This window comes from Equus asinus, chromosome 20, assembly GCF_041296235.1.
Source record: "Equus asinus isolate D_3611 breed Donkey chromosome 20, EquAss-T2T_v2, whole genome shotgun sequence".
Classification (NCBI taxonomy): Eukaryota; Metazoa; Chordata; class Mammalia; order Perissodactyla; family Equidae; genus Equus; species Equus asinus.
Window position 1 is genome coordinate 16863269 of NC_091809.1, and position 25353 is coordinate 16888621.

Consider the following 25353-nt stretch of genomic DNA (forward strand, 5'->3'; position numbering starts at 1 on the left):
GCCAACCGGTGCCCGGCCCCTTTAAGGCGGTGCCACACTCAGCGTGGCCGGCCCCTCGCGACCTTCCAAACATGGCGGGGGCGGGGCTGCGGCGAATAATTTAAAGGGGCCGCGCCTGCGGCGCTGGGCGGAACGCTCCCGTGTTGGCGCAGAGTGGACCCTGGCTGTGGCCCCTGGGTGAGTCCGGGTTTCCTTCGCCCCCTCAGGGGCATCCCTTCTGGGGTCGTTAGCGAGCCCTCAGCTTTCCCAAGATCTGTCCTCCCCTGATTCCCGGTAGCCCCCGACCTGGTGATGCTCCCATTCCTCCCAGTTCCCGGCAGGTGTTTCTGCGCAGGTAGCCTGGTGCGCCCTAGGGTGGAAGGGGACTAGCTCTCCGTGAATTTTCCAGATAATGTCTCAAGGGCCCAGTGACTCCTCCAAATTTCCATTAATACTCTAGTGGCGCCAGAAACATCCTCGGCCTCCCAGAAAAGTCCCAATCATATTTCAGCATTCCTCAGTATCTTCCAGGGAGCCCGGTGCCCTCCCTAGACCCGCTCTCGTGCTCGAACGACCCCAGGGACGGGCCCACCCAGCTTCTGGTTTTCCCAGCAGTAGTCTAGTCCTGTATTCCTCAGAATCTCTCAGTAACTTCCAGTGACCCCCAGGAATTCCAGTGTCCATGGTTACATCTCCCAGCAATGGCGCCGGCATCGTTCTCTGTCCTGCTCCGCACCGTCAGGGGCCCCGTAACAACTAATACGTGACAGTAAGTCTCCAGCATCAACCAAGAACATCTTGCGAGCCCACCCCACTCTGAGCGTCCCAGGACCCTTCCGAGACCTCAGCATCACCCCAGGAACCCTTGTGGGGGAGCTCCCGCCAGCACTCCCGCGCGACCCAGCCCCGGATCTCCCCGGGGGCAGGCTTGGACCGAGAATCAGGCGCCTCCGGGCCCCATGCCTTGTGGGTCCCAGTTTTCCAAGGGTGGAGCGTCCAGTTTTCGCAGCGGGTACGAGGGTGAGGCCTAAGGGGTCGGTGGGTCAGGATTGATCAGTCCCGCGGGGCAGAGGCCGGGAAGGGGGCCTCTTGCGGGAGGAAGCCGTGCCCTTCGGGGACCTGTGCGCTGGCTGCTGACAGTGGATGCTCGGCCAGCTGCCTTTCTGCCCCAGGGTGGGGTCCCAGCGGGGCCGGGAAGTCAAGTGCCCCACCCCTCTGCTCCGCTGAGCCCCTCTAGCGGTCCCCTGGCCAGCAGAGAAACCGCTCAGGCGACGGGTACGCAGGGTTGTAGGGCTTGCGGCCGGGGAGGGGCGGGCCCAGAGTGAAGACTCGCACGGCTTCCTCCTGCTTCTTATTCCCCAGGACTCCGGTCTACCAGACGGGCGGTCCAGCCCGGAAGAACTGATGGAGGCCCCGCTGCAAACAGGGATGGTAAGGGGCTGGGGCGGTTGTGCAGCGCCGCGGAGACTACAACTCCCGACGTGCTCAGCGCGCATCATCGCGGCCCCGCGAGACCAGGCTGCGCCTGTTCGGGAGGAACTACGTTTCCCGGCGTGCCCCGCGCCGCCAAACCGCTGGGAAGAGCGGTGCCCCCGGGGAGGGAGCTGCGCCGGGCCATTCTGCAGATGGGGACGCCGAGCCCCGGGCCAACCGTGACCTCCGCGGGGGCGGGGCAGAATGGGGTTCAGGGCGTCCCGGCCCCCGGGGAGGACTCGGTGGGGCGGGCATGCGATGCGCAGCCAGTGCCGTTCGTCCCGCAGGTGCTGGGCGTGATGATCGGGGCCGGACTCGCGGTGCTGGTCACGGCCGTGCTCATCCTCCTGCTGGTGCGGAGGCTTCGAGTGCCGAGTGAGGACCCGGAGGGCCCCTCCAGGAAGTCTGCGGGGTGGGGGAGCTGAAATGCCCGGGGCCCTGAGGCGGTAGAGATGGGACTTGCTGGAGTCTGCGCGCAGCATCCCCATTCCCGGCCGCGTGGGGTCTGCGTAGAGCTCATAGTGCCCCTCTCCCCGCTTTGTCCCCAGAAACCCCAGCCCCGGATGGCCCGCGGTATCGATTCCGGAAGAGGGACAAAGTGCTTTTCTATGGCCGGAAGATTATGCGGAAGGTGAGTCTAGGACCCCCTGGGGCCCCGGGGCTGACCGCACGGAGGCCCCTAGTTTCCCTTCCCGATAAGGACCTCTGGGTCTGCCTGCCTCTTCGCTAGGGTCTAAACTGGCGATTGACCCATTCCCCCCACCCCTTAATCCTCCCAGGTATCACAATCCACTTCTTCCCTGGTGGACACCTCCGTCTCCACCACTTCCCGGCCACGCATGAAGAAGAAACTTAAGATGCTCAACATTGCCAAGAAGTAAGGCTGTGCTCGGTCTACCCGGCGCTGGGGGCTATCTCAGGGGCCTTTTGAGTGATCATCCCACAGCGAAGGGGTATCTCAGGGTTCTTTGAACCCCACGAACTGTTGTGGGAGTCTTCCCACATCAGAGGGGCTATCTCTGAACTCTCGCACACCAGACGGGCTGCCTCTGGGGTCCCCATCCCCTGAGGGCTGTCTCAGTGATGTTCCCCACCTCGGGGTATCTATGAGCTGTTCGCTTTCCAGTCGGGATCTCAGACACCTTGTCCTATATGCAGGGGTCTACATCTGGGGTTTCCTTATAGGCTGTTTCGTGGGTCTCCCCACCCCAGAGGTGCCTCAGTGGGGTTATCTCAGGTGTTTCTGTGACCTGCTGGAGGGGCTATCTCTAGCGTCTGTTCCTTAGGGGTTATCTCAGCAATCTCTCTACATCAGAAAGCATCTCTCTATGTCACCTCCTTGGGGGTTTTTCCACACTAAGGAGCTATTCTAGGAGTTTCTGTTCCTCAGGGGTTATTTCAAGAATTTTCTTGTACTAGAAACATAGGAAGAACATCTCAGGGGTCTCTGTCATCAGCAAAGGGCTACCTCAGGGCCTCTGAGAAAGGCTCTCCCAGAGATCTCTAAGTTGGGAGCTGGCCCGGGGTCTCCTGACATCCGGGGTCGACTTGAAGGTCTGTCTCACGGGTGTCTTCGCACAAAGGGGACTTCCCAGGACTGTCCACGATCAACACAGCTGCCTATGACTTGAGTTGAATGGCTATCTCTAGATTTCCCATGATCAGTTAAGGGTTTATATCTCATGTCTCCTACGTCATGGGGGCTGCCTCAGTGTCTGCACAGCCTTGAGGAGCCTCTTTATGTCTTCCTGACCATCAGAGGGCTATCTCAGCCCTCTGTGACCTGGGGAAGGGCTAGTTTAACTCAGGGGTCTGCTCGTCCTAGAGGGTCTATCTCAGGGATCTTGTGGCCGATGAAGGAGCTATCTCAGTAGTAACTGTGACTTGTGGGGAAGGGCTCTCCAGGTCCATGATGAGCACAGTGACTATATCTGGATTCTCTACATGTAATGAGGGCTATCTCAGGAGTCTCTGTGACCATCAAAGGGGCTATCTTAGGGTTCACTGAGACCTGGGAGGAAGGGCTATCTCAGGAGTCTAGTTTGTGACTACTGGAAGGGCTATTTCAGGGATCCCATGATGAACAGATGTGCTTTTTCTGGCGTCTGCTCATATCTTGGAAGGTGTGTCGGGGTCTGCCTAACTAAAGGGTCCATCTCAGGGGCCTCAGATTAGTGGAGGGACCATCACAGGGTTTTACATCAGGATCAGCAAATTTTTTCTGTATAGGGCCAGAGAGGAAACATCTTAGGCTTGTCAGGCCACATACAACTCTGCTGCAGCTACTCCACTCTGCCGTTGTAACATTCAGGCAGTCACCGATAATACATCAATGAATGAACACGGCCGTTGGCCAATAAAACTTTATTTACAGAAACAGATGGCGGGCCTGATTTGGCAAGTGGGCCAGAGTTTGCTGACCCTGCTCTGTGCCCCGGGGGAAGGGCTATGGGGGGGTCTCCCGTCTGCCTGAGACCTCTCCCTGCCTCCCCTGCGCCCCTCTCCTCCCACCAGGATCCTGCGCATCCAGAAAGAGGCGCCAACGCTCCAGCGGAAGGAACCCCCACCTGCGGTGCTTGAGGCCGACCTGACGGAGGGCGACCTGGCCAACTCCCACCTGCCCTCCGAGGTGCTCTATATGCTCAAGAACGTCCGGTCAGTGTCAGGGTGCAGGTGGGGGGCTGCAGAGCTGGGGGCCGACCTGACCGCCTGCCGCCCTCCTTTCCCCTCCGCCGTGCCACAGGGTGCTGGGCCACTTCGAGAAGCCACTCTTCCTGGAGCTCTGCCGCCACATGGTCTTCCAGAGGCTCAGCCAGGGGGACTATGTCTTCCGGCCGGGCCAACCGGATGCCAGCATCTACGTGGTGCAGGACGGGCTGCTGGAGCTCTGTCTGCCTGGGCCTGTGAGTGGCCCACCCTTGGGGACACTGCAGTGTGGGCAGTGGTTGGGCAGTAGAGTTGGTGGTCTTCTGAGATGCACGTGCAGGAGTCGGGCACAGAGGGCCCAGGGCATCTGGGGTGGTGTACACGGTCAGCAGTGACAGTGATGGCCAGGAAATGGGTGCTGGTCAGAAGGTTCGGTGGGGTCAGGGATCTGGGCATCAGTGACCAGTGGGGTGGGTGAGGGCGAGGGCCAGTGGCATGGTCAGGGGGCGGAATGCCGGTTGGCAGGGTGGGGGCGGTCCTGGTCAGCAGCCCCCGCCCCCCTCCCCATTTCTCAGGACGGGAAGGAGTGTGTGGTGAAGGAAGTGGTCCCCGGGGACAGCGTCAACAGCCTTCTGAGCATCCTGGATGTCATCACGGTGAGTGACCAGGATGCAGGTGGAGGTGGGGAGGCTGGAGAGGAGGACGCACCCAGGGCACTGGCGTTGGGAAGAGTTTGGGGAGAAACGCGGGGGCTCCCAGCCCCTGACCTTGATTCCCCTCATGCCCCCCACACCCCCAGGGTCACCAACACCCCCAGCGCACGGTGTCTGCCCGGGCTGCCCGGGACTCCACGGTACTGCGGCTGCCGGTGGAGGCTTTCTCCGATGTCTTCACCAAGTATCCGGAGAGCCTGGTGCGGGTGGTGCAGGTCAGCGGGCCCTCGGCCTCCCCCCACCGCCTGGGCCATCACAGGCACCTGTGAGCTGGGACCCAGCAGCCAGCAGGCGCTCGAGCTTTGCTTCTGGGCCCTGAGCAGCCAGACCTCGGGGACCCCCTGACTCCTCCTTCTAGCTTTCTGTGACCCATCTCCCAGGCTTCTGCTGCCTGATTGTGGGTTTCTCCCTGGCTGCCCCTCTGCTCCTTCCCAGCCCCTTACTGCTCTTGACCTTGACCTTCACTCCGCCCCATCTTCTTCTCCCCATCCCCACTTAATGCTTGGTCCCAACTCGCTCCGGTTGGGGAGGGTCGGCTCCTCACTCCTTGCCCCTGGCCCCGCCCCTCTGCTGACCACGCCCCCTCCCGACCACGCCCCTGCAGATCATCATGGTGAGGCTGCAGCGGGTCACCTTCCTGGCCCTACACAACTACCTGGGTCTGACCAATGAGCTCTTCAGCCATGTAAGTTGCGTGGAAGCAGCAAAAGCTGGAGGGGGGTGTGGCGCGTGCCTCCCAGGACGTGCCACAAGGGTGCTCTCTGCCCCCAGGAGATCCAGCCCCTGCGCCTCTTCCCCAGCCCGGGCCTCCCAGCCCGCACCAGCCCCGTGCGGGGCTCCAAGCGGGTGGTCAATACCTCAGCATCCGAGGAGCCGAGGGAGACCCCTGGCCGGCCACCTGACCCCACTGGGGCCCCACTGCCTGGACCTGCAGGTACCCAAGAGGACCCTGCCTGGGCCCCTAGGGACCTGAGGCTGGCCCAGCCCCCTCTCACAGGAAGCCCAGCCTCTTGCCCCCATTTGCTGTCTCAGTTCCATTCCCCTGGGAAGCCCTTGACCCGGGTTCGACTCCTGTCGGGACCCCTGGCCTCTGCCCCGTGGACCCACTGGAATTGCTTTTCCCAGTCCCCCAGTTCCCAGGGATCTGAGCTGACCCCTCCCCAGGCCCCGCTCAGCTCCCAACCCCCTACCCCCAGCTCTAGACCTGCTGGCTCTGGGGAGCAGGAGCCTGAACCTGTGTCTTCTCCAGGGGACCTAGTGAAGCCCACCTCCTTGGAACCCCCCTTGGCCCCCCCGCTGAGTCGCTGCATCTCCATGCCAGTGGACATCTCAGGTTTGGGGCCGTCAAGGTTCTGGGTTTGAATGCAGGCCTGCCCGCCTGGGTTTTTCTTATCTGTGAAAAGGGAACCCTGGGAGCCCTTTCTCGTGACTATTTTGTGGGTTCTGATCGCAATGGTGTCTTCCTGACTTTGCTGGGAAGGATTCTGAGGGAGTGCAGTGATCGATTAGCAATGTCTGCACAGATGAGGTATCTGCCGTATAGGTAGCGATTGCTGAGACCGCAGCTAGGGTCCTTCATTCTTATTGCGTTTATTGCCGCCTGCCCACCGCAGGCTTGCAGGGCGGCCCCCGCTCGGACTTCGACATGGCCTATGAGCGTGGCCGGATCTCCGTGTCTCTGCAGGAAGAGGCCTCAGGGGGGCCCCAGGCAGCCCCCGCTCGGGTAAGGCCCTGTGTCTCCCTTAGCCATCGATAACCCTCTCCCAGGACCCGGGGCTGGATCTGGCCTGGCCAGCGGTGGAGTCCCCTGGGGAGGAGGTGGGTGGGAGCGAGGAGGTCACAGGCCCTGCCCCACGCAGACCCCCACCCAGGAGCCCCGGGAACAGCCGGCTGGCGCCTGTGAATACAGCTACTGTGAAGATGAGTCGGCCACGGGGGGCTGCCCCTTCGGGCCCTACCAGGGCCGCCAGACCACCAGCATCTTTGAGGCGGCGAAGCGGGAGCTGGCCAAGCTGATGCGGATCGAGGTGGGCGGGCGGCCAGAGAGGCTGGGGGACAGGTCGGGGGCGGGGAGGCCTGGCTGGGCCACTCAACCCCCCTCCCTCGCCAGGACCCCTCCCTCCTGAACAGCCGAGTCTTGCTGCATCATGCCAAAGCCGGCACCATCATTGCCCGCCAGGGGGACCAGGTGAGCCTGACCCCTGACCTCTCTCTCTGACCTCTGATCCTCCATGTAGACCTCTCAGTCTGTGCTTTCCAACCTCTGGCCCCAGTCAGGAAGCCCAGGGTAGGAGGGTTCTGGAGGGAGGGGGCCGGACTTGAGATCCCGACTCTGCCCAGACTGCCCGTGTGACGTTGGGCGCATCATCTAGAAAGTTCTTCGCTTCCTCATCTGGGAAATTGGGTAATAAGAGTCAAACCTGCTAGGCTCGTGGTGAGGCTTAAAGAGGAACTGGTCAGGCCTGAGCTCGCTAAGGTCTGCAAGGGTGACAGGCCCTGGGCCCAGGGAGCAGGGTGGGGGTCGGCCCACCTATGAGCTGGCTGGGATCTGGCCATGTCGCTTGGTCAGGTGACTCAGCTGGTACCACCATTGCAGGGGCGGGGTCCCTTCTGCAGAGGAAGCTGGGTACTTGGGGACGGGATGAGGAAGTGTGGGTGCTCTGTGGCTCCGGGGGGGTGGGAGGGCCTGGGCCCCGCTTATCTGGGAGACTGTTGGTCCCAACCCAGCCGCAGCCTGCTAACGGTCCCCGCTCTGCAGAGGCCTCTCGGCATCTCCAGGACCTTGTTAGGGACATTACTCTGCTCTGCCTCCTTCCGAAATTTGACCCCAGTAGTCTCCCACTGGGGACAGCTTTGCCCCCCAGGGGACATTTGGCAATGTCGAGACATTTTCTATTGAGCTGGCAGGGTGCTCCTGGCATCTAGTGGGTAGAGGCCGGAGATGCAAGAATGCACAGGACAGCCCCCATGACAGAATTATCCAGGCCAACATGTCAGTAGTGTCAAGGCTGAGAAACCCCACTTTACACCGATATCCCCCAAAGCGTGTTTCATGGAAGACCCGTGTCACAAACAAGGAAGCTGGGGTCAAATACGTTTGGGAGATCCTGGCTGTTTTCTCCCCTTCCTCGAAGCTCCCAGTGAACATCATTAGCATATTTAAGGCTCTGAGAAGTCCTGCAGGGAAGAAACATGTTTCCCAATCTGATGACAAATGGCAGCCTAATATTAGTAACTCCCATTGCTATCCCAAACACAGCCTGGAAATTCTGCCTTAGAAGGTTCCAGCATGTGTGTGTGGGTGTGTCTCCTGGGGCTGTGGCCCTCCCAGGGGTCCCTGCAGTGTTCTGGCGCTCACTGGGGCTTTGTGAGGTGCCAGGCAGGTTTGTGTGGTGGATGAGGAAGGGGTCTTTGTCTCTGGGCAGTTTGTGGAACAGGGAGGCCTCTGGCTGGGCAGCTAACCAGAGAGGAGAGGCCCACCTGCTCAGTGAGTGTTTGCTATTTCCCAGGCCCTGTGCTGCCCGCTGCAGAGGCTAGAAACACCAGCGGGGTCCCCCTGCCCTTGGGAAGCCCACAGTTCTGACAGACACTCCACTCAAAGGATTACGCAAACTCTTGCAAAATCGTCTGTGCTTGTGCAAACGTCCTGTGGTGGGCAGAAACGCTGCTCTCTAGGAAACCAAAGGAAGTCCACAGGGACGGGGTCAAACAAGGGAAGGGAGCAAAGCGGTTTTTTGGGGGTTTTTTTGGTGATAGTTTTATTGAACTGTAATCCACATAGTATGCAGTCCACCCATTGAAAGAGTAGAATTCAGCAAGTTGCGCAGCCATCCGCCGCTATCAATTTCAGAACAGTTTCGTCACCTTGAAAAGAAACCCCACACCTTTTGCTGTCCATCTCCTTCCTCCTCACCCGCCCCCGCCCTAAGCAACTCCTAGTCGTGGGTTTCTGTAGATTTGCCCGTTCTGGACATTTCCTTCAATGGAATCACACACTCTATGGCCTTCTGTCTGCTTCTCTCACTGAGCACCCGGTCGGCAAGGTCCGTCCATGGCGCGGCTGTGTCAGGGCCTCGCTCCCTCATGAATATTCCAGTGTGCGGATGGACCAGTTTGTGTCTCCATTCATCCGCTCACGGACAGCTGGCTTATTTCCACCTTTTGGCTCTGACGCAGGATGCCGCTGTGAACAGCCGGGGACAAGTGTCAGTGTGGACGCAGCTATCTAGGAGTCCAATTGCTGGTCCTATGGCAACTCCGTTTTTAACTCTTTGAGGACCCTTTTAAATTTTTTGCCAGACTTTTCCATGGCGTCTGCACCATTTTATCTTCCCACCAGCAGTGTATGAGGATTCTGATTGCTTCACAGCCTCACACTTTTTGCTCATAGTCGACCTAGTGGGTGTGAAGTGGTATCTCATTGTGGTTTTGATTTGCATTTCCCTAGTGACTCATGGTTTTGAGCATCTTTTCATGTGCTTATTGGCCATTTATTTGTTGTCTTTGGAGAAGCGTTTATTCAGAGCCTTTGCCCATTTTTAAATTGGCTTGTCGTTTTATTATTGAGTTGTAAGAGGTTTTTTGTTTTTTTTTTTTTTTTTTGGTGAGGAAGAGTGGCCCTGAGCTAACATCTGTTGCCCATCTTCCTCTTATTTATTTTTTTTGTCTCCCAAGCCCCAGTACATCGTTGTATATCCTAGTTGTATGTCCTTCTAATTCTTCTATATGGGATGCCACCTCAGCATGGCTTGAGCGGTGGGTAGGTCCTGTGCCCAGGATCCGAACCAGCGAACCCTGGGCTGCTAAAGAGGAGCCCGTGAACTTAACCACTATGCCACCCTGCCAGCTCCTATAAGAGTTCTTTATCTGTTCTGGATTCAAGATCCTTAGCAGATATCTATTTTGCAAATATTTTCTCCCAGCCCGTGGCCTGCCCATTCACTGTTTTTGTTTGTTTTTTGAAGCCCAAAAGTTTTCAATTTTGATGAAGTCCAATTTATTTTTTATTTTGTTGCTTGGGCTTTTGGTGTCATAGCCAAGAATCCATTGCCAAATTCAAGGTCACGAAGGTTGACCCCTACATCTTCTTCTAAGAGTTTTATAGTTTTAGTTCTTTTCTTTTTTTTTTGGTGAGGAAGATCGGCCCTGAGCTAGCATCTGTTGCCAATCTTCCTTTTTTTTTCTTCTCCCCAAAGCCCCAGTACATAGCTGTATATCCTAGCTGTAGGTCATTCTAGTTCTTCCATGTGGGACGCCACCACAGCATGGCTTGATGAGCGGTGTGTAGGTCTGTGCTCAGGATCCAAACCAGCAAACCCTGGGCCACCAAAGTGGAGTGCATGAACTTAACCACTCGGCCGTGGGGCCGGCCCCATAGTTTTAGTTTGTACATTTGTGTCTTTGATCCATTTTGATATGGTATAAGGTGAGGACCCAACGTTACTCTTTTCCATGTGGGTATCCAGTTACCCAGCAGAGGCAAAGAGGATCTAAGCTCAGCCAGGGTGCTGTATAACCAGTCCTTGCAGCCTCTTGCTGGCTGTGTTAATTCATGGGCCTTAACCTGGGCTGAGTTGGTGATCCATTAGCAATGGCTGCCCTGAGTGCTGAATAGAAGTATAGGTACATATGCTGCTCAGCTAAGAGCTATCCAAAGCCTTCACTCCCTCCTAACTTCTTCCTCAGCCCTTCCAGTAGAGTGCCTAGATGTGAGGTGGAGGTGGGAGGGTTGCCCCTGTGTCCATCTCCTGGCTCCTACCCCTCCACAGGACGTCAGCCTGCACTTCGTGCTCTGGGGCTGCCTGCACGTCTACCAGCGCATGATCGACAAGGCTGAGGACGTGTGCCTGTTCGTGGCCCAGCCCGGGGAGCTGGTGGGGCAGCTGGCGGTGCTCACGGGCGAGCCCCTCATCTTCACGCTGCGGGCCCAGCGCGACTGCACCTTCCTTCGGATCTCCAAGTCTGATTTCTACGAGTACGGCTGGGCCCCATGTTAGGGGGGGAGTGGCGCTCGCAGGGCCCCGACCAACTCCATTCTGCCTTGGGAGAGGCCGTGCCTCTGGACGCCACTGCCTTTCTAGCGCAGCTTTGAGCCCTCGCTGTCGCACCTCCAGGGCGCCACCCGCCCTCTCTGCTCCCTAAGGGCTGTTGCAGGCGCCCCCGGCCCATGCACCCCCGCCCTCCGCTACAGGATCATGCGCGCACAGCCCAGCGTGGTGCTGAGCGCCGCGCACACGGTGGCCGCGAGGATGTCGCCCTTCGTGCGCCAGATGGACTTCGCCATCGACTGGACGTCGGTGGAGGCGGGACGCGCGCTCTACAGGTGCAGCCCCCGCCCCCACCTCACCGCCCCGGCTCTGCCTACGACCGCCCGGAGCCTGACCCCCCATCCACCGCAGGCAGGGCGACCGCTCCGACTGCACCTACATCGTGCTCAACGGGCGGCTGCGCAGCGTCATCCAGCGCGGCAGCGGCAAGAAGGAGCTGGTGGGCGAGTACGGCCGCGGGGACCTCATCGGCGTGGTGAGCGCGGCCCCACCCACCGACCTCTGACCTCTCCCAGGCCAGACTCCCTCTCCTCCCAGCACGCAAGTCATCTCGGGTAACCTGCTGGGGCGGTGAACGAGACCCACGACCTCTGACCTCTCCCAGTCCCTTTTTCCCGCTCCTCTCCGTGGGGTGAATCTGATCTGACTCCGTCCCCGGATCTCTCTCCATCAGAAGAGGGTCCCCCGCCCGGCGCGCATGCCTGTCCTCTCCCTCTCCTGGCAGCCCCAATGGGTAGCGAGGTTTGGTGCCCTCAGCCCCATCTCGGGGACTCTCTGGATGGGGCGGTACCGCCTCCTCTCTGCGCCCGCGGTCGGCCTCCCCCTTACCTGTCTCAGGCCTGCCGGCCCCCCGCAGCCCGGGTCATGCACACGGTTCCCCAGGTGGAGGCGCTGACACGGCAGCCGCGCGCCACGACGGTGCACGCAGTGCGCGACACGGAGCTGGCCAAACTCCCCGAGGGCACCTTGGGCCACATCAAACGTCGGTACCCGCAGGTGCGCCGACGGGACGTGGGCTGCTCTCTTGATGGGGGCGGGGTCAGGGTGGGGGTGGAGCCCCCGAGCGAGGGTGGGGCTCTCGGGGGTGGGGCTCAGGTAACGGGGACCCAGGCGCCCCGGTAGAGGAGGGAAGGGTGGGACTCACACAGTTGCCCCTCCAGTCTCACTGGACCGCCGGCCTCCGACCCCGCAGGTGGTGACCCGCCTCATCCACCTGCTGAGCCAGAAAATTCTGGGGAATTTGCAGCAGCTGCAAGGACCCTTCCCAGGTGAGAGCCGGCCGGTCCCTGGGAATGCTGGGGGATGTAGTCCGACACCTGCGACGTGTGGGGCGAGGGAGCCCTAACCCCAGGGCAGGCTGGGAATCGGAGTCCGGCTCTGGGCGGGGTTTGAAGCGGGAAGCTGGACCCGAGTTCCGGTGCATGCTGGGGGAGGGAGTTTGGGTTCCTGGGCATGCCAGGAAATGGAGTCCCAAGACCCAGCGTATGCTGGTTTACGGAATGGAAGGTATCAGTCGTGCTGAGGGGCGGAGGCCTTATCGGCGAGCTTGGTTCTGGGGGTCAGGGCCTGCTGACGGATGGAGTCCATATCTTGAACATACGGAGAAAGGGAGTCCTAGACCAAAGTATGCTGGGAAATTGAGTCCATACAGTCGTGTTTGGGGCCCATGGCATGTTGGGAAGCGGCCTCTGAAGTTACAGATGTGCTGGGAGGTGTGGTTCCCTTGCCCATGGCATGCTGGGAAGTGTAGTTCTTGACCCGGCACATGCTGGTCTCCCTGGCGAATGGAGTCAGATTCGAGGTTTGCCAAAAAATGGGTTTGAGGGTCTACATTATGGCGACCCGACCCTGGCCCAGCCGGGCAATATCTTTGCCCCTTCCTCCCCAGGGGTTTCTGCCCCATCAGCCCTGATGTCAGCATCCCCTGGGGCAGGGCGGGGGTGAACTGTGGCCAAGAACCGCACCCCCCCGCCCGCCCCCGCCATGCCCAGTGTCTTCCCGGACGGATTTCTTCCCCAGTCCCGCACTGTGTACACAGATGCCCATTCTCTCCCATCCGGCTGCCCCGGCCACCCTTGACGATCCTGGGGCAGCCGTGGGGGCAGAAACATTGAGATGTTGGACCTCCCAGAGCCCCTCTGTTGATGTTCTTCAGGAAAGGAAGTTTCAGAGCCCCTAGTAAGTGCTAGGAGGCACCGTGCTAGGCACGGGGTGGGAGAGTACACAGGACAGACGGGGTCCTGAGAGGAGTGTACAGCTTGGCCGGCAAGACGTAATTCTAAAATTACAAAGGAAGAGTGCAATGTCAGATGTGTACTGTCCAGAGCACAAAAGAGGGTCTTGATGGAGAAGAGAAAGCTTTTCTGAGGACAGTGAGTTGACACTTGGTGAATGAGATGGGGCCGGACATTGAAGAGAACTACAGAGGCTCTGCACACAGGCCTTGGTAGTTTTGAAACACTTCAAGGAAGAAGTGTGGGGGTGGGGGGTAGTAACGGGGGCAGGGGGCAGGTCAGGCTGGGAGCTGGGCAAAGACATTTGAGCTTGTTCAGACTTACAGGCAGCCTCCAGAGGGGAGGAGGCAGCGAGAGGTCCAGGCAAGATATGGGGATTGGTGGCTTGGTCTAAGGTGTTAGTGCAGAAGCTGGGAAGCAATAGATGGGTCAAAAACATACTTATTCCTGCCTAGTTTTGTGTTCAAGACCCTTCAGTGGACAGAGGCACCAAGTCCAGACTGGGGTGGGGGTGCAATTAGGTCCACGCGGGAAGAGTGGAGAATCGGAATGGTTGTGTTGTTGTGTAATGGGTCCCCTTGAGGAGATTAGGGCCCCAGCTGAAGGTCAGGTGGCTAGGTCTTATCAAGACGGTGGACAGTGGGTGAGGCTGTGGGTCCAGGACTGAGGCTGTGACCTTGGCTGTGGCTTTGTTGAGCCCCAGCTGGGGGATGGGGGGCAGGGATTTCTGAGAACGAGGAGGCAGACACAGGACTGCCCAGCCAATCTCATCCCTTGGGGTCTCGGCAGGCTCGGGGCTAGGCGTCCCCGCCCACTCGGAGCTCACCAACCCAGCCAGCAACCTGGCAACAGTGGCAGTCCTGCCCGTGTGTGCCGAGGTGCCCATGGTGGCCTTCATGCTGGAGCTGCAGCATGCACTGCAAGCCATTGGTCAGTCGGGGGAAGGGGCGTGGGCAAGGGCAGGCCATTGGTCACTGGGACTGGCCATTGGTCTGTGTGGGGTAAGGCCTGTGTGGGCGGGGTGTTGGCCAATGAGTGGACATGCCTGAGTGGGTCAGTGGGGAGTGGGGTGGGGGTATTCTCTTCTGGGAGATGGGGGAGGCCCCCAGCTCTGTTGACCTGGGTTCCTAACTCCCCTTCCTCACCCATCCCCAGGCCCCACACTCCTCCTCAACAGTGACATCATCCGGGCACGCCTGGGGGCCTCTGCCTTGGATAGGTGAGTTACTAGGATCCCTGCAGATCTGGTTCGGGTTCTAGGCTGTGAAACAAGGAGCGTCTGTCCCACTCATCTGGTCCCTGGGGAGACGATGGGGTGAATCCACTCTTGAAGGGCACAGACATGCTGTGGGGGCTTGGGTGTCTAAGTCTCCTTGCCCCCAGCAGTTTAGCTACATGGTCTCTGGGGAGCATGGGAACCCTGATCAGCCTGAGGATGATGCTCCCCCGCTCCACCCCCAGCATCCAAGAGTTCCGGCTGTCAGGGTGGCTGGCCCAGCAGGAGGACGCGCACCGCATCGTGCTCTACCAGACAGACACGTCGCTGACGCCTTGGACCGTGCGCTGCCTGCGGCAGGCCGACTGCATCCTCATCGTGGGCCTGGGTGACCAGGAGCCCACTCTCGGCCAGGTCCGGAGACCATGCACAGTGACCCCACTCCCGGGACCCCTTCCCCTGCCCTCCTGTGCCTGCGCTGGGCCACGTGCACCGTCACGGTGAGGCTAGGCGACCAGGTGTCGGGGGGCGGGGAGGGAATGATCGGTGATTGGTGACTTCCGCCCTCCGCTCCCCCGCAGCTGGAGCAGATGCTGGAGAACACGGCGGTACGCGCCCTCAAGCAGCTGGTCCTGCTGCACCGTGAGGAGAGCCCAGGCCCCGCGCGCACCGTGGAGTGGCTCAACATGCGCAGCTGGTGCTCGGGGCACCTGCACCTGCGCTGTCCACGCCGCCTCTTCTCGCGCCGCAGCCCTGCCAAGCTGGTGAGGGCAGGGGCCTTGGAGAGGGACCCTCCCTATTTTCAGGGGCGTGGCCACTGGGGGCGTGGCTTAGAGGCCCACGGGGCTGGGGCGGCTCAGTGGAGGTCCAGATGCCGCCTCCTGCACCCACGTCCTCATAGGTCACGTCTCCCTCCCCTCACCCCCCGCAGCACGAGCTCTATGAGAAGGTTTTCTCAAGGCGTGCGGACCGGCACAGCGACTTCTCCCGCCTGGCGCGGGTGCTCACAGGCAACACCATCGCGCTGGTGCTGGGCGGGGGCGGGGCCAGGTGAGGGTGGGGCCGGCATTGGGGGCGGGGCTTGCCCCTGGGCACACCCTGTGGGGCGGGGCCACAATGTCTGATGGGTGGAGCTTGCCCCCTGGAGGAGATCCCCATTGAAGCTTGGAACGGGGCTAGCACCTCGTTCCTTGCCAGTGGGGGAAATAGGAGAAGGGAAGCCCCTGGGCCAGGGCCTAGGGCATCCCCCGAGGGTCACTGGGTCTCTCGCCCTTGCAGAGGCTGTTCACACATCGGAGTGCTGAAGGCGTTAGAGGAGGCCGGGGTCCCCGTGGACCTGGTGGGCGGCACGTCCATCGGCTCCTTCATCGGAGCCTTGTATGCCGAGGAGAGAAGTGCCAGCCGCACTAAGCAGCGGGCCCGGGAGTGGGCCAAGGTGTGTGTTGGGGGGTGCACCCCACCACAGGAGCACCCTGAAACCTGATCCCGGAGGGGCTTCTGGGCTTCCCCTGGCCCTTCCTGACTTAATCTGTGAACCCCCCCCGGACCCTTATAGAGACACCTCCTGGACCTGGGGTGGTCCCTTGTGGCCTCGTGGCTACTGACCCTAGTCCTCAACTCAGCTTAAGAGTCAAGAGCCTCAGTGACCACGTCGTTAGCAGCCCTGGGTTACTCCTGTTTGACCCTCGGTGACCACGTCGTCGTCCCTGAGTGCTCTCTGCTCACTCCCAGTTGGTGACCCCAAGTGACTCCTGTTTGACCCCAGCCGGTCCCCCTGCCCCTAGAGCATGACGTCGGTGCTGGAACCCGTGCTGGACCTCACGTACCCCGTCACCTCCATGTTCACGGGGTCCGCCTTCAACCGCAGCATCCACCGAGTCTTCCAGGACAAGCAGATTGAGGTGCACCCTCCCCCCAGGCCCGCCCTGCCCCCATCCCTCCCCACAGGGGTCCCCCCTCCTCCCCTACCTTGGTCCCTGTCCCCATAGGACCTGTGGCTGCCATACTTTAACGTGACCACGGACATCACCGCCTCGGCCATGCGTGTCCACAAAGATGGTGGGTGCCCCCGGCTGGCCCCACCACAGGCACCGTGGCCGCGTGGGGAGGGGGTACAGGGAGGGCAGCTGAGCGTCTGGGACACTGTTAACACGAGTGACCATCCACCCTGGCCTAATTGCGACCACTAACTGCCACCCACTAATGCCCTGGAGGCCCCAGGTATGTCTGTCCCTAGGGGTGGGGGGCCGTGAAGCTAGCTGGGCGCCTCACGCCCTCACGCCATCCCCGCAGGCTGCGTGTGGCGCTACGTCCGGGCCAGTGCCTCCTACTGCCCCTACCTGCCCCCGCTCTGTGACCCCAAGGACGGGCACCTACTGGTGGACGGGTGCTACGTCAACAACGTGCCAGGTCAGCAAGCCCACCAGGCTGGCCGGGCCTGCGAGAGTGTCTGAGCGTGTCTGTGCGTGTCTGTGTCTGTGTCTGTGTGTCCCGCCGGGCAGGCTCCCTGTGGCGATATGTGCGCGCCAGCATGACGCTTTCGGGCTACCTGCCGCCGCTGTGCGACCCGAAGGACGGGCACCTCCTCATGGACGGCGGTTACATCAACAACCTGCCAGGCAAGTGGCTGCCCGCTGACGCTTGCCCACGCGCACACATGCACAGGCACACACACGGGCAGGAGGGCCACGGGCAGGCACACGGGCAGACAGGCACACAGGAGGACACATGCACAAGCAGATTGTGCAGGGCTCCCGACGCACACGCATGCACATTCAGGTGTGCAGGCAGATGTGTGGGTGTGCCCAAGGACAGGAAGGCGTGCAGTTGAAAAGTGCACCCGCGTGCTGTGTTAGAACACAAAAGGACACACACAGACATGCATACATGCGTGGCAGGGAAGATGAGGATAAAGTGGGTCATCTTTATGCATGCACACCAGCTACGTGTCTGCTCACATGCACACGTTCTTGCAGATGCTCACGTGGCAGGTAGGGTCCTCACTCACTTATGTGCACATGGTCAGACACACATGCACAAGTCAATATGTTCGTTGGCGAAATAGGGCACGTCTTCCCACAGCTGTCTATCCACACTCACTCCGCCAGCTCCCTCAGGTGTGCCTGAGTGTACACACGCAAACAGGTGAGGCACCGACGTGACCAAGTTATGGTTTCTTTCACACCCACTGACTTGACACGTGCAGGTGAGAGGCAGGTGGCTCTGCAGCTTGGAATGTCACGCGCCCAGAAGCACATGCCCACAAATAGACACCTGCCCTAGCTGCCTGTGCACTCGAGGTCCCATAGGCCAGGGCTCGCAAACTCCACCCTGCAGGCCAAATCCGGCCCCCTGCTTGATTTTGTAAATAAAGTTCTATTGGCACACAGCCATGCCCAGTCGTCTACACGTTTCCTGCAGCTGCTTTTGCACGGCAGAGTGGAGTAGTTGCGACAGAGACCATGTGGCCTGCAAAGCCAAAGTTACCTTCTCTCTGGCTCTTTACAGAAAGAGCTTGCTGACTCCTGCCATAGGTGCTCATACAGACACACACACTAAAACCAGCACACACGAGTGAGCAGGTGTGTACAACCCACAGGTGGACAGTCACACTTGGACGCACGAGGAAATGTATACACATGACAATCTAGGCACACGTGGACTGCAATGAATACAGACAGGTGTGGGTGGGTGTACAGAGAGGTAGGCACACCCAGAGGTGTGTATTGACACATGGAGAGGAGACACACACAGACAATGGGGATGTATGCAGACACACAGAGATGCACAAACAAGCTCGTGAGGGCCCCAGGCACAGTCAGGTGTCTTTGGGGGCTGAGCCTGGCTATAGGACGCTGTACCCTTCCCCCAGGGTCCCCCATACCCACTCAGGGACCCTCAGTGGGGCACATGGACATGCAGACACACCACCCACCTCACTGGGCCATCACCCCATCCATCACCCGCTCTGTCCTGCTCCCCGAACCTCCTCGTCCCTCCTCATTGCTCTCTGTCCCTGTCTCAGCCCCGAGGTCCCTCTTTCCACCTGGACGCTCTGCCTCCTGCTGTCTTTACCCCTGGATCTCTCTCTCTGGGTCAGTGTTCCCGCCCTCTGTCTCCCTGCCTCTCTCTGTCTCCTGGTGTCCTTACAACTCTGTCTCTCTGCATCGCTCTCCTTCCACTTCTCTGTCCCACCTCCATGTCTGACCTCCTAGCGACTTTGTCCCTCTGCCTCCATCTCCTCCATTCTTCTGGCCCTGGTTCCCCAGACCTAAAGCCCCAACCCCTTAGCCCATCTCAACGTCACTGGCATCGATTTGCATCCCCTTTGTGGGCCTGCACGGTGTTTGCATGGTTTTCCTCTTGCGTGCCCATTTGCACGATGGTGTTGGTGGAGCTGGTTGAACACCCCCACCCCAGGCCCGGTGGGGAGCCGCCCACTGACCCCCCTGCCCCACAGCGGACATCGCCCGCAGCATGGGTGCCAAGACGGTCATCGCCATTGACGTTGGGAGCCAGGACGAGACGGACCTCAGCACCTACGGGGACAGCCTGTCGGGCTGGTGGCTGCTGTGGAAGCGGCTGAACCCCTGGGCAGACAAGATCAAGGTTCCAGACATGGCCGAGATCCAGTCCCGCCTGGCCTATGTGTCGTGCGTGCGGCAGCTGGAGGTCGTCAAGTCCAGCTCCTACTGCGAGTACCTGCGCCCGCCCATCGACTGCTTCAAGACCATGGACTTTGGGAAGTTCGACCAGATCTATGTGAGCGGCTTGGAGCTACACGGTGCCAGTGTGGTGGGCTGGCAGAGCTTTACTACTGAAAGCCTGGAGGAACACGATGGGAAGGATTCTGAGGCTCCATTCCCAAAGGGGATCCGTGGGGAGTAGATCAGTGATCGATTAGTGATGTCTGCAGTGAGTGTGGTTAGGGGATGTGGCTGGGCATGTGCTATATAAGAACTAAGTTTTTTTATGGTGTGCCAGCCACACTGCCTCAAGCACTGGGTAGAGATTTCTAGTGCTGTTTCTGCGTTGGTGGGATGGGAACAGTGGTCAGTTAGTAATGTCTGCCACAAGTCTCAGAGAGCAATGTAGCAGTATGTGCCATGTGCCGCTGGCCCTGAAAAATGTGTCATAGCTCATGTCAACAGAAATTGGTCAGTAGCTGCTGCCTGGAGCTCTGAGTAAGAATGTCTGAGCCCTTTCTGGGTTCATTGGGAAAGCATGCTGTGATGGATTAGTGATGTCTGTTACAGGCTTGGGAGGTGGTGATATCCATGGATGTACCCCATATTTGCAGACCTTGCAGTAAGCTTGCACACCACCATCCTGTGCCATTTGGTACTTGGCACACTGCATGGGGCTAAGTGGGAAAGAATGTGGGAAGATGGATTGCTTGTGTCTGGCAGTGGCATAGGAAGGGGGACATGGGACGAGCGTGCTACTTAGGGCTGACTCGGAAGTAGGTTTAGTCTCAAATGCCAGCTCCCCCAGAGCGTCAGACTTCTGAAGGGCCAGGGAAAGGGCATACAGAGAGGGGCTAAGCAGAGAGGATGAGGCGGAGAAGACCATCTGGGGGGCTGCAGGCGTGGCCACAGCCTCCTCGTTTCCTGCAGGATGTGGGCTACCAGTACGGGAAGGCTGTGTTTGGGGTCTGGAGCCGGAGCGACATCATTGAAAAGATGCTCACCGACCGGCGGTCTGCTGACCTCAATGAGAGCCGCCGTGCGGACGTAAGCCCATGACCTCCCTGACGGGGTCACTCTGACAACAGATTCCCCCCAACCCCCCTGGGTCTCCCCCAAATCCCAGGTGACCCCAGACTTCCCTGGGTTTCACTGAGCCCTTCAGACCAGAGAGCTCCCCCCAGGGGAGCTCTGAGCCCCCGAGACACCCCAGGACCCCCTGGACCCCCCAAGAGCCTCACCCCCATCACCCACAGGTGCTGGCCTTCCCCAGCTCTGGCTTCACCGACTTGGCCGAGATCGTGTCCCGGATCGAGCCCCCCACGAGCTACGTTTCCGATGGCTGTGCTGATGGTGGGGGCTGAGGGCACCCCCGGAGGGTGGGCTGGGCTGGGGGCAGTGGGAGACGGCGGGAGATGGCAGCCCGGGCTCACCTCCACCTGCTCCCCGCTTCCAGGGGAGGAGTCCGATTGCCTGACCGAGTACGAGGAGGAGGCGGGCCCCGAATGCTCGCGGGACGAAGGCGGCTCTCCCGAGGGCGCGAGCCCCAGCACCGCCTCCGAGCGGGTGAGGCCGGGGGCCCCCATGGGCGCGGGCGGTGACATGGCTGACGTGTGCTGAGGGACGTGGCCCGTGCACTGTGACACACGCGTGCGTGGCACACCTGTCCCCACAGGAGGAGGAGAAGTCCATTCTCCGGCACCGGCACTGTCCACCCCAGGACTCTCCGAGCTCCGCAGTGGACTCCTGAGGGCCTCAGAGCATCCCCCCTGGGGCTGGGCCGGGGCGGGCCCTATTGGGGTGGCTCACTCCCCCTCTGCCTGCTGCTATGCCTGCCACCCTTCTGGGTCCCCCTTGACCCCCAGCCGCCAGGGCCCACACACTGGACTGCCCATCCCCCGAGGGGAGGGGCAGTGATGCACTGATGACCCTTGATCGTCACTCCAATAAACCTTCCCCTCTTGGAAGTGGCCTCATGGTGTCTTTGGGTTCAGGGGGCACCTTGCCCCACCTGCCATGCCCAGGATGGCTGGGGTGGGGGCCTGAAGCAGCCTTGAGCTTGTCCAATGACCTGTGTGCCCAGCCTCAGGCCACACTTCCCCCTCTGTGAGTGCCACCCTGGAATCCATTTGTAGTCCCACTGAGCGCTGGTTCCAACCACAGGGCCTTTGCATGCCGTGTACACCCCTTGGGGATCACAGATGCCCCAGGTGCATCCTGGCACCCCTCATTTTCCCTCCCAGGTTCCCACAGCCTCTGCCCCTCGGCAGGTCCTACTGTGCGCAGGTGCTCTGTTTCCTCTTTGCCCCTACTGGGTGCACTACCAAGCCCAGTTCCCGAAGGACACCCCATCTACACACGCACACGTACACGCATGCACAGGGCCAAGAATGTTACTCTCAGAGGCTCCCACGCATTGCCCCTACTGTGTGCTCAGCTGAGGTCACACAGCAGGAGCCTGTCCCTACTGTCCCCTCACTCTCACTGTCCTGGTGTGTCAGTTAGGAGCTTAGACTGTGACAGCAGACGGCCTGGTGTGAAACCCCAGTCTGGCCTCTTGCTGGTGGCCTCAGGCTCGTGCCTGAACCTCTCTGAGCCTCAGTTGCTTCGTCTGTGAAGTGGGGCTGCTGACAGTTCGTGCCTCATCAGGTGTTGCTATTGCTGGGTTCTGGCTGGGCCCGGGCCCCTGGAGGCCCCCAGCCGGAGCCCCTACTGTGGGTGCAGGCCTGGTGGGTCTCCAGGTCACTGCCCCCGCCAAATGCTGGACCCGGAATGGGGACCAAAGGGTGAACTCATGCACAAGACTATCCTGAGAGCAATGGGGAGCCCTGAAGGTTCTTTTTTAGTGTTATTGTAAAATATACACGACAGAAAATTGACCATTTTAACCGTTTTAAGTGTCCAGTTCAGTGGCGCTAAATACATGCTCGTTGTTACGCAACCGCCCCCACCCTCCGTCTCCAGAACTTTCTCATCTTCCCAAACTGAAACTTTGTCCCCATTAAATGCTACCTCCCCATCCCCGTCCCCAGCCCCTGGCCGCACCATCTTACTTTCTGTCTCTGTGAGTTTGATGACTAGGGACTTCCTGGAAGTGGAATCATATAGGATTTGTCCTTTTGTGATTATTCACTGAGCATCATGTCCTCAGGGTTCACCCATGTTGGTGCAGGTGTCAGAGTTCTTCCTCTTTAAGGCTGATTAATATTCCGTTGTGTGGATGGACCACATTTGCTCATCCATTCATCCATCAGTGGACGCTTGGGTTGCTTCCACCTTTAGGCTGTTGTGAATGATGCTGCTGTGAACCCGCCATACGTGTACTTGTTTGACTCCCTGCTCTCAATTCCTTTGGGTCTGTACCCAGAAATGGGATTACTGAGTCATATGGTAATTCTAGGTTTAACTTTTTTGAGGAGCCGCCATACTGTTTGCCACAGCGGCCGCACCGCCTTACATTCCCACCAGCAGTGCACGCGGGCAGCCTGGGAAAAGCTCTGAGCAGAGGAGAGAATGGATCTGTGTTCCTGGAAGGGGGTGGGTGGCAGTGGGCAAAGCTCGAGACCAGAGACCAGCGAGGGCTGAGGGGGCCTGAATCAGGGTGGCAGACACAGATGGTGAGGATGGGACAGTGCCCAAGGAACCTTCACAGGAAAATTTGGCAGAACGTGGAGATGGACGCACAGTCGGGGACACGGGAGGGGACGCCAAGGAGAACAAGGGACCTTAGCATAGGGAGGGACGTCTTTACTGAGATGGGATGAGGAGAAAGGAGCAGGTGCAGGGAAGATGCTGGGCTCCATTTTGGACTCATTGAGTTTGAGGAGCCAGAGGGACCAGCTGGGGGCAGATGGTGGGGACTCTGGACATTTGAGATGGGAACCTGAGAGAGACATTTGTGCCAGGAACAAGTCTGGAATGTCAGGCCAGGGGCGGAGGTTGATGCGATGGGGATGGATGAAGTTATCCAGAGAGGATGTAATGGGTAAGAACAGCCCGGGGGCCGGGTGGGTCCTGTCTCTACACTCTCTTCTGAGCCTCCCCTCCTCGCCTTGGAATAGCCCCACACCTTGAGCCAGCTGGTGATGGGTTGAGGACCCTAATTCTGGTGACTCTGGATTTGGGAGCTCCACTCTGCAAACGGGGCTCAGGTGAAGCTGGAGAGGGCTGGAACTTCCCAGAGTCCCCCGGTACAGCGGTTTTCTGGGGCAGCTGTGACAGAGTACCACGGGCTGGGCAGCTTAAACTACATTTATTGCAGTTCTGGAGGCTTGGAAGTCAGAGTTCAAGGTGTCGGTAGGGTTGGTTCCTTCTGAGCCCTCCCTCCTTGGCTTGTAGACAGCTGTCTTCTCCCTGTGTCCTCACATGGCCTCCCTCTGTGTGCCTGTGTCCTAGTCTCTTCTTCTTCTTCTTCTTTTTTTTTTTTTTTTTTTTTTGAGGCAGATAAGCCCTGAGCTAACTACTGCCAATCCTCCTCTTTTTGCTGAGGAAGACTGGCCCTGAGCTAACATCCATGCCCATCTTCCTCTACTTTATACGTGGGACACCTGCCACAGCATGGCTTTTGCCAAGCGGTGCCATGTCTGCACCCAGGATCCGAACCAGCAAACCCCGGGCTGCTGAGAAGTAGAACATGCGAACTTAACCGCTGTGCCACTGGGCCAGCCCCAATCTCTTCTTGTAAGGACACCAGTCCTATTGGATTGGGACCTACCCGAATGACCTCATTTTAACTTAGTTACCTCTTTAAGACCCATCTCCAAAGACAGTCACATTCTGCCTTACTGGGATGTCTTAGTCCATTCGAGCTACTATAACAAGGTACTAAAGAATGGTGGGTGGGCTGGCCCAGTGGCACAGCGGTTAAATTCACACATTCTGCTTTGGCGGCTGGGGGTTCGCTGGTTCAGATCCCTGGCACAGACCTACGCACCACTCAGCAAGCCATGCTGTGGCAGGCATCCTACATATAAAATAGAGGAGGATGGGCACGGATGTTAGCTCAGGGCCAGTCTTCCTCAGCAAAAAGAGGAGGATTGGTGGCAGAGGTTAGCTCAGGGCTAATCTTCCTCAAAAAAAAAAAAAAAAAAAGGAAAGAAAGAATGGTGGCTTATAAACAACAGAAATTTATTTTTCACACTTCTGCAGGCCAGGAGTCTGAGATCAGGGTCCTAGTGTAGCCAGGTTCTGGAGAAGGCCATTTTCAGGATTACAGACTGCTACTTCTGCTTGTACCCTCACTTGGCAGAAAGAGGGGAAGAGAGCTCTCTGGGCTCTCTCTTATAAAGGCACTAATCCCATTCATGAGGGCTCCACTCTCATGACCTGAATACCTCCCACCCCGCTGATGCCATCAAATTGGGGGTTAGGATTTCAACGTATGTATTTTTGCAGGGAACACAAACCTTCAGTCCGTTGCGTGGGGATTGGAACTTCAACATATGAACTCGGGAGGGGGGACACAGTTCATCCCATAACACCAGGGAAGACGTTTCCAGTACGATGAGGCAGTGAACAGCACAGGCCAACAGTCAGACCACTTGATTTGAATTCTAATTTCTTCCACTTCCTGAATTTTGTGGGCAAAAGACCGGGTACTTCTGAGCTTTGGCTCCTGTGTGAGTTTCCTGTGGCTTCTGTAACTAATTGCCACAAACTTGGTGGCTTAAAACAATACCCATCGGGGGCTGGCCCCGTGGCCGAGTGGTTAAGTCTGTGCACTCCGCTGCAGGCGGCCCAGTGTTTCGTTGGTTCGAATCCTGGGCGCGGACATGGCACTGCTCATCAAGCCACGCTGAGGCAGCGTGCCACATCCTACAACTAGAAGGACCCACAACGAAGAATATACAACTATGTATTGGGGGGCTTTGGGGAGAAAAAGGAAAAAATAAAATCTTTAAAAAAAAAAAAATACTCATCGATTGTCTTACAAGTCTGAGGTTCAGAAGTCCGAACTGGGTCCCCCTGGGCTGAAGCTTCCTCACACTGCATCTCTCCGACCTCTGCTTTCATCATCCATCTCCTTCTCTGACTCTGACTCCGACCCTTCTGCCTCCCTCTTATGAGGATCTTTGTGATGACGTTGGACCCACCTGGATGATCCGGGGTCATCTCCCATCTCAAGATCCTCAGTGTAATCACATCTGCAAAGTCCCTTTTACCATGTAAACTGACACGTTCACAGGTCCCGGGAATTCGGACATGGGCGTATTTGGAGGGGGGTGGACATAATTTTGCCTGTCACAACTCCCTCCCAGGTACATCGACTGAGCCAATAGGAGACCCTGAAGAAATTACGTTTGTTACTAGGACGATTAATTAGTCATGACTGACGTTCTGACTATTCGTACCTGGAAGGTC

General features: G+C 58.9%; 1 protein-coding gene across 6 annotated transcripts; it reads left to right on the forward strand.

Annotated features, from left to right (window-relative positions):
• Positions 1 to 58: 58 nt before the first annotated feature.
• On the forward strand, positions 59 to 20960 carry PNPLA6 (patatin like phospholipase domain containing 6). Of its 6 annotated transcripts, none has more exons than XM_014861996.3 (35): positions 59 to 177; positions 648 to 991; positions 1342 to 1410; positions 1740 to 1827; positions 2001 to 2083; positions 2232 to 2329; positions 3967 to 4107; positions 4196 to 4355; positions 4674 to 4754; positions 4898 to 5026; positions 5416 to 5496; positions 5583 to 5745; positions 6061 to 6144; positions 6425 to 6534; positions 6671 to 6838; positions 6922 to 6999; positions 10580 to 10785; positions 11002 to 11133; positions 11210 to 11333; positions 11741 to 11854; positions 12051 to 12126; positions 13882 to 14022; positions 14248 to 14311; positions 14554 to 14722; positions 14890 to 15072; positions 15240 to 15358; positions 15587 to 15743; positions 16093 to 16209; positions 16297 to 16366; positions 16810 to 16926; positions 18768 to 19069; positions 19924 to 20040; positions 20250 to 20346; positions 20450 to 20559; positions 20669 to 20960. In XM_014861996.3, the coding sequence occupies exons 3-35, from the start codon at positions 1384 to 1386 to the stop codon at positions 20741 to 20743; spliced, it is 3981 nt and encodes a 1326-aa protein (XP_014717482.1). In that variant the 5' UTR covers positions 59 to 177; positions 648 to 991; positions 1342 to 1383; the 3' UTR covers positions 20744 to 20960. The 6 variants fall into 6 exon arrangements, with proteins under 6 accessions (XP_014717482.1, XP_070347962.1, XP_044609062.1 ...); XM_070491861.1 differs by lacking the exon at positions 16810 to 16926 and adding an exon at positions 16601 to 16717 and having other exon boundaries at positions 648 to 748; XM_044753127.2 differs by having other exon boundaries at positions 648 to 748.
• Positions 20961 to 25353: the final 4393 nt, after the last annotated feature.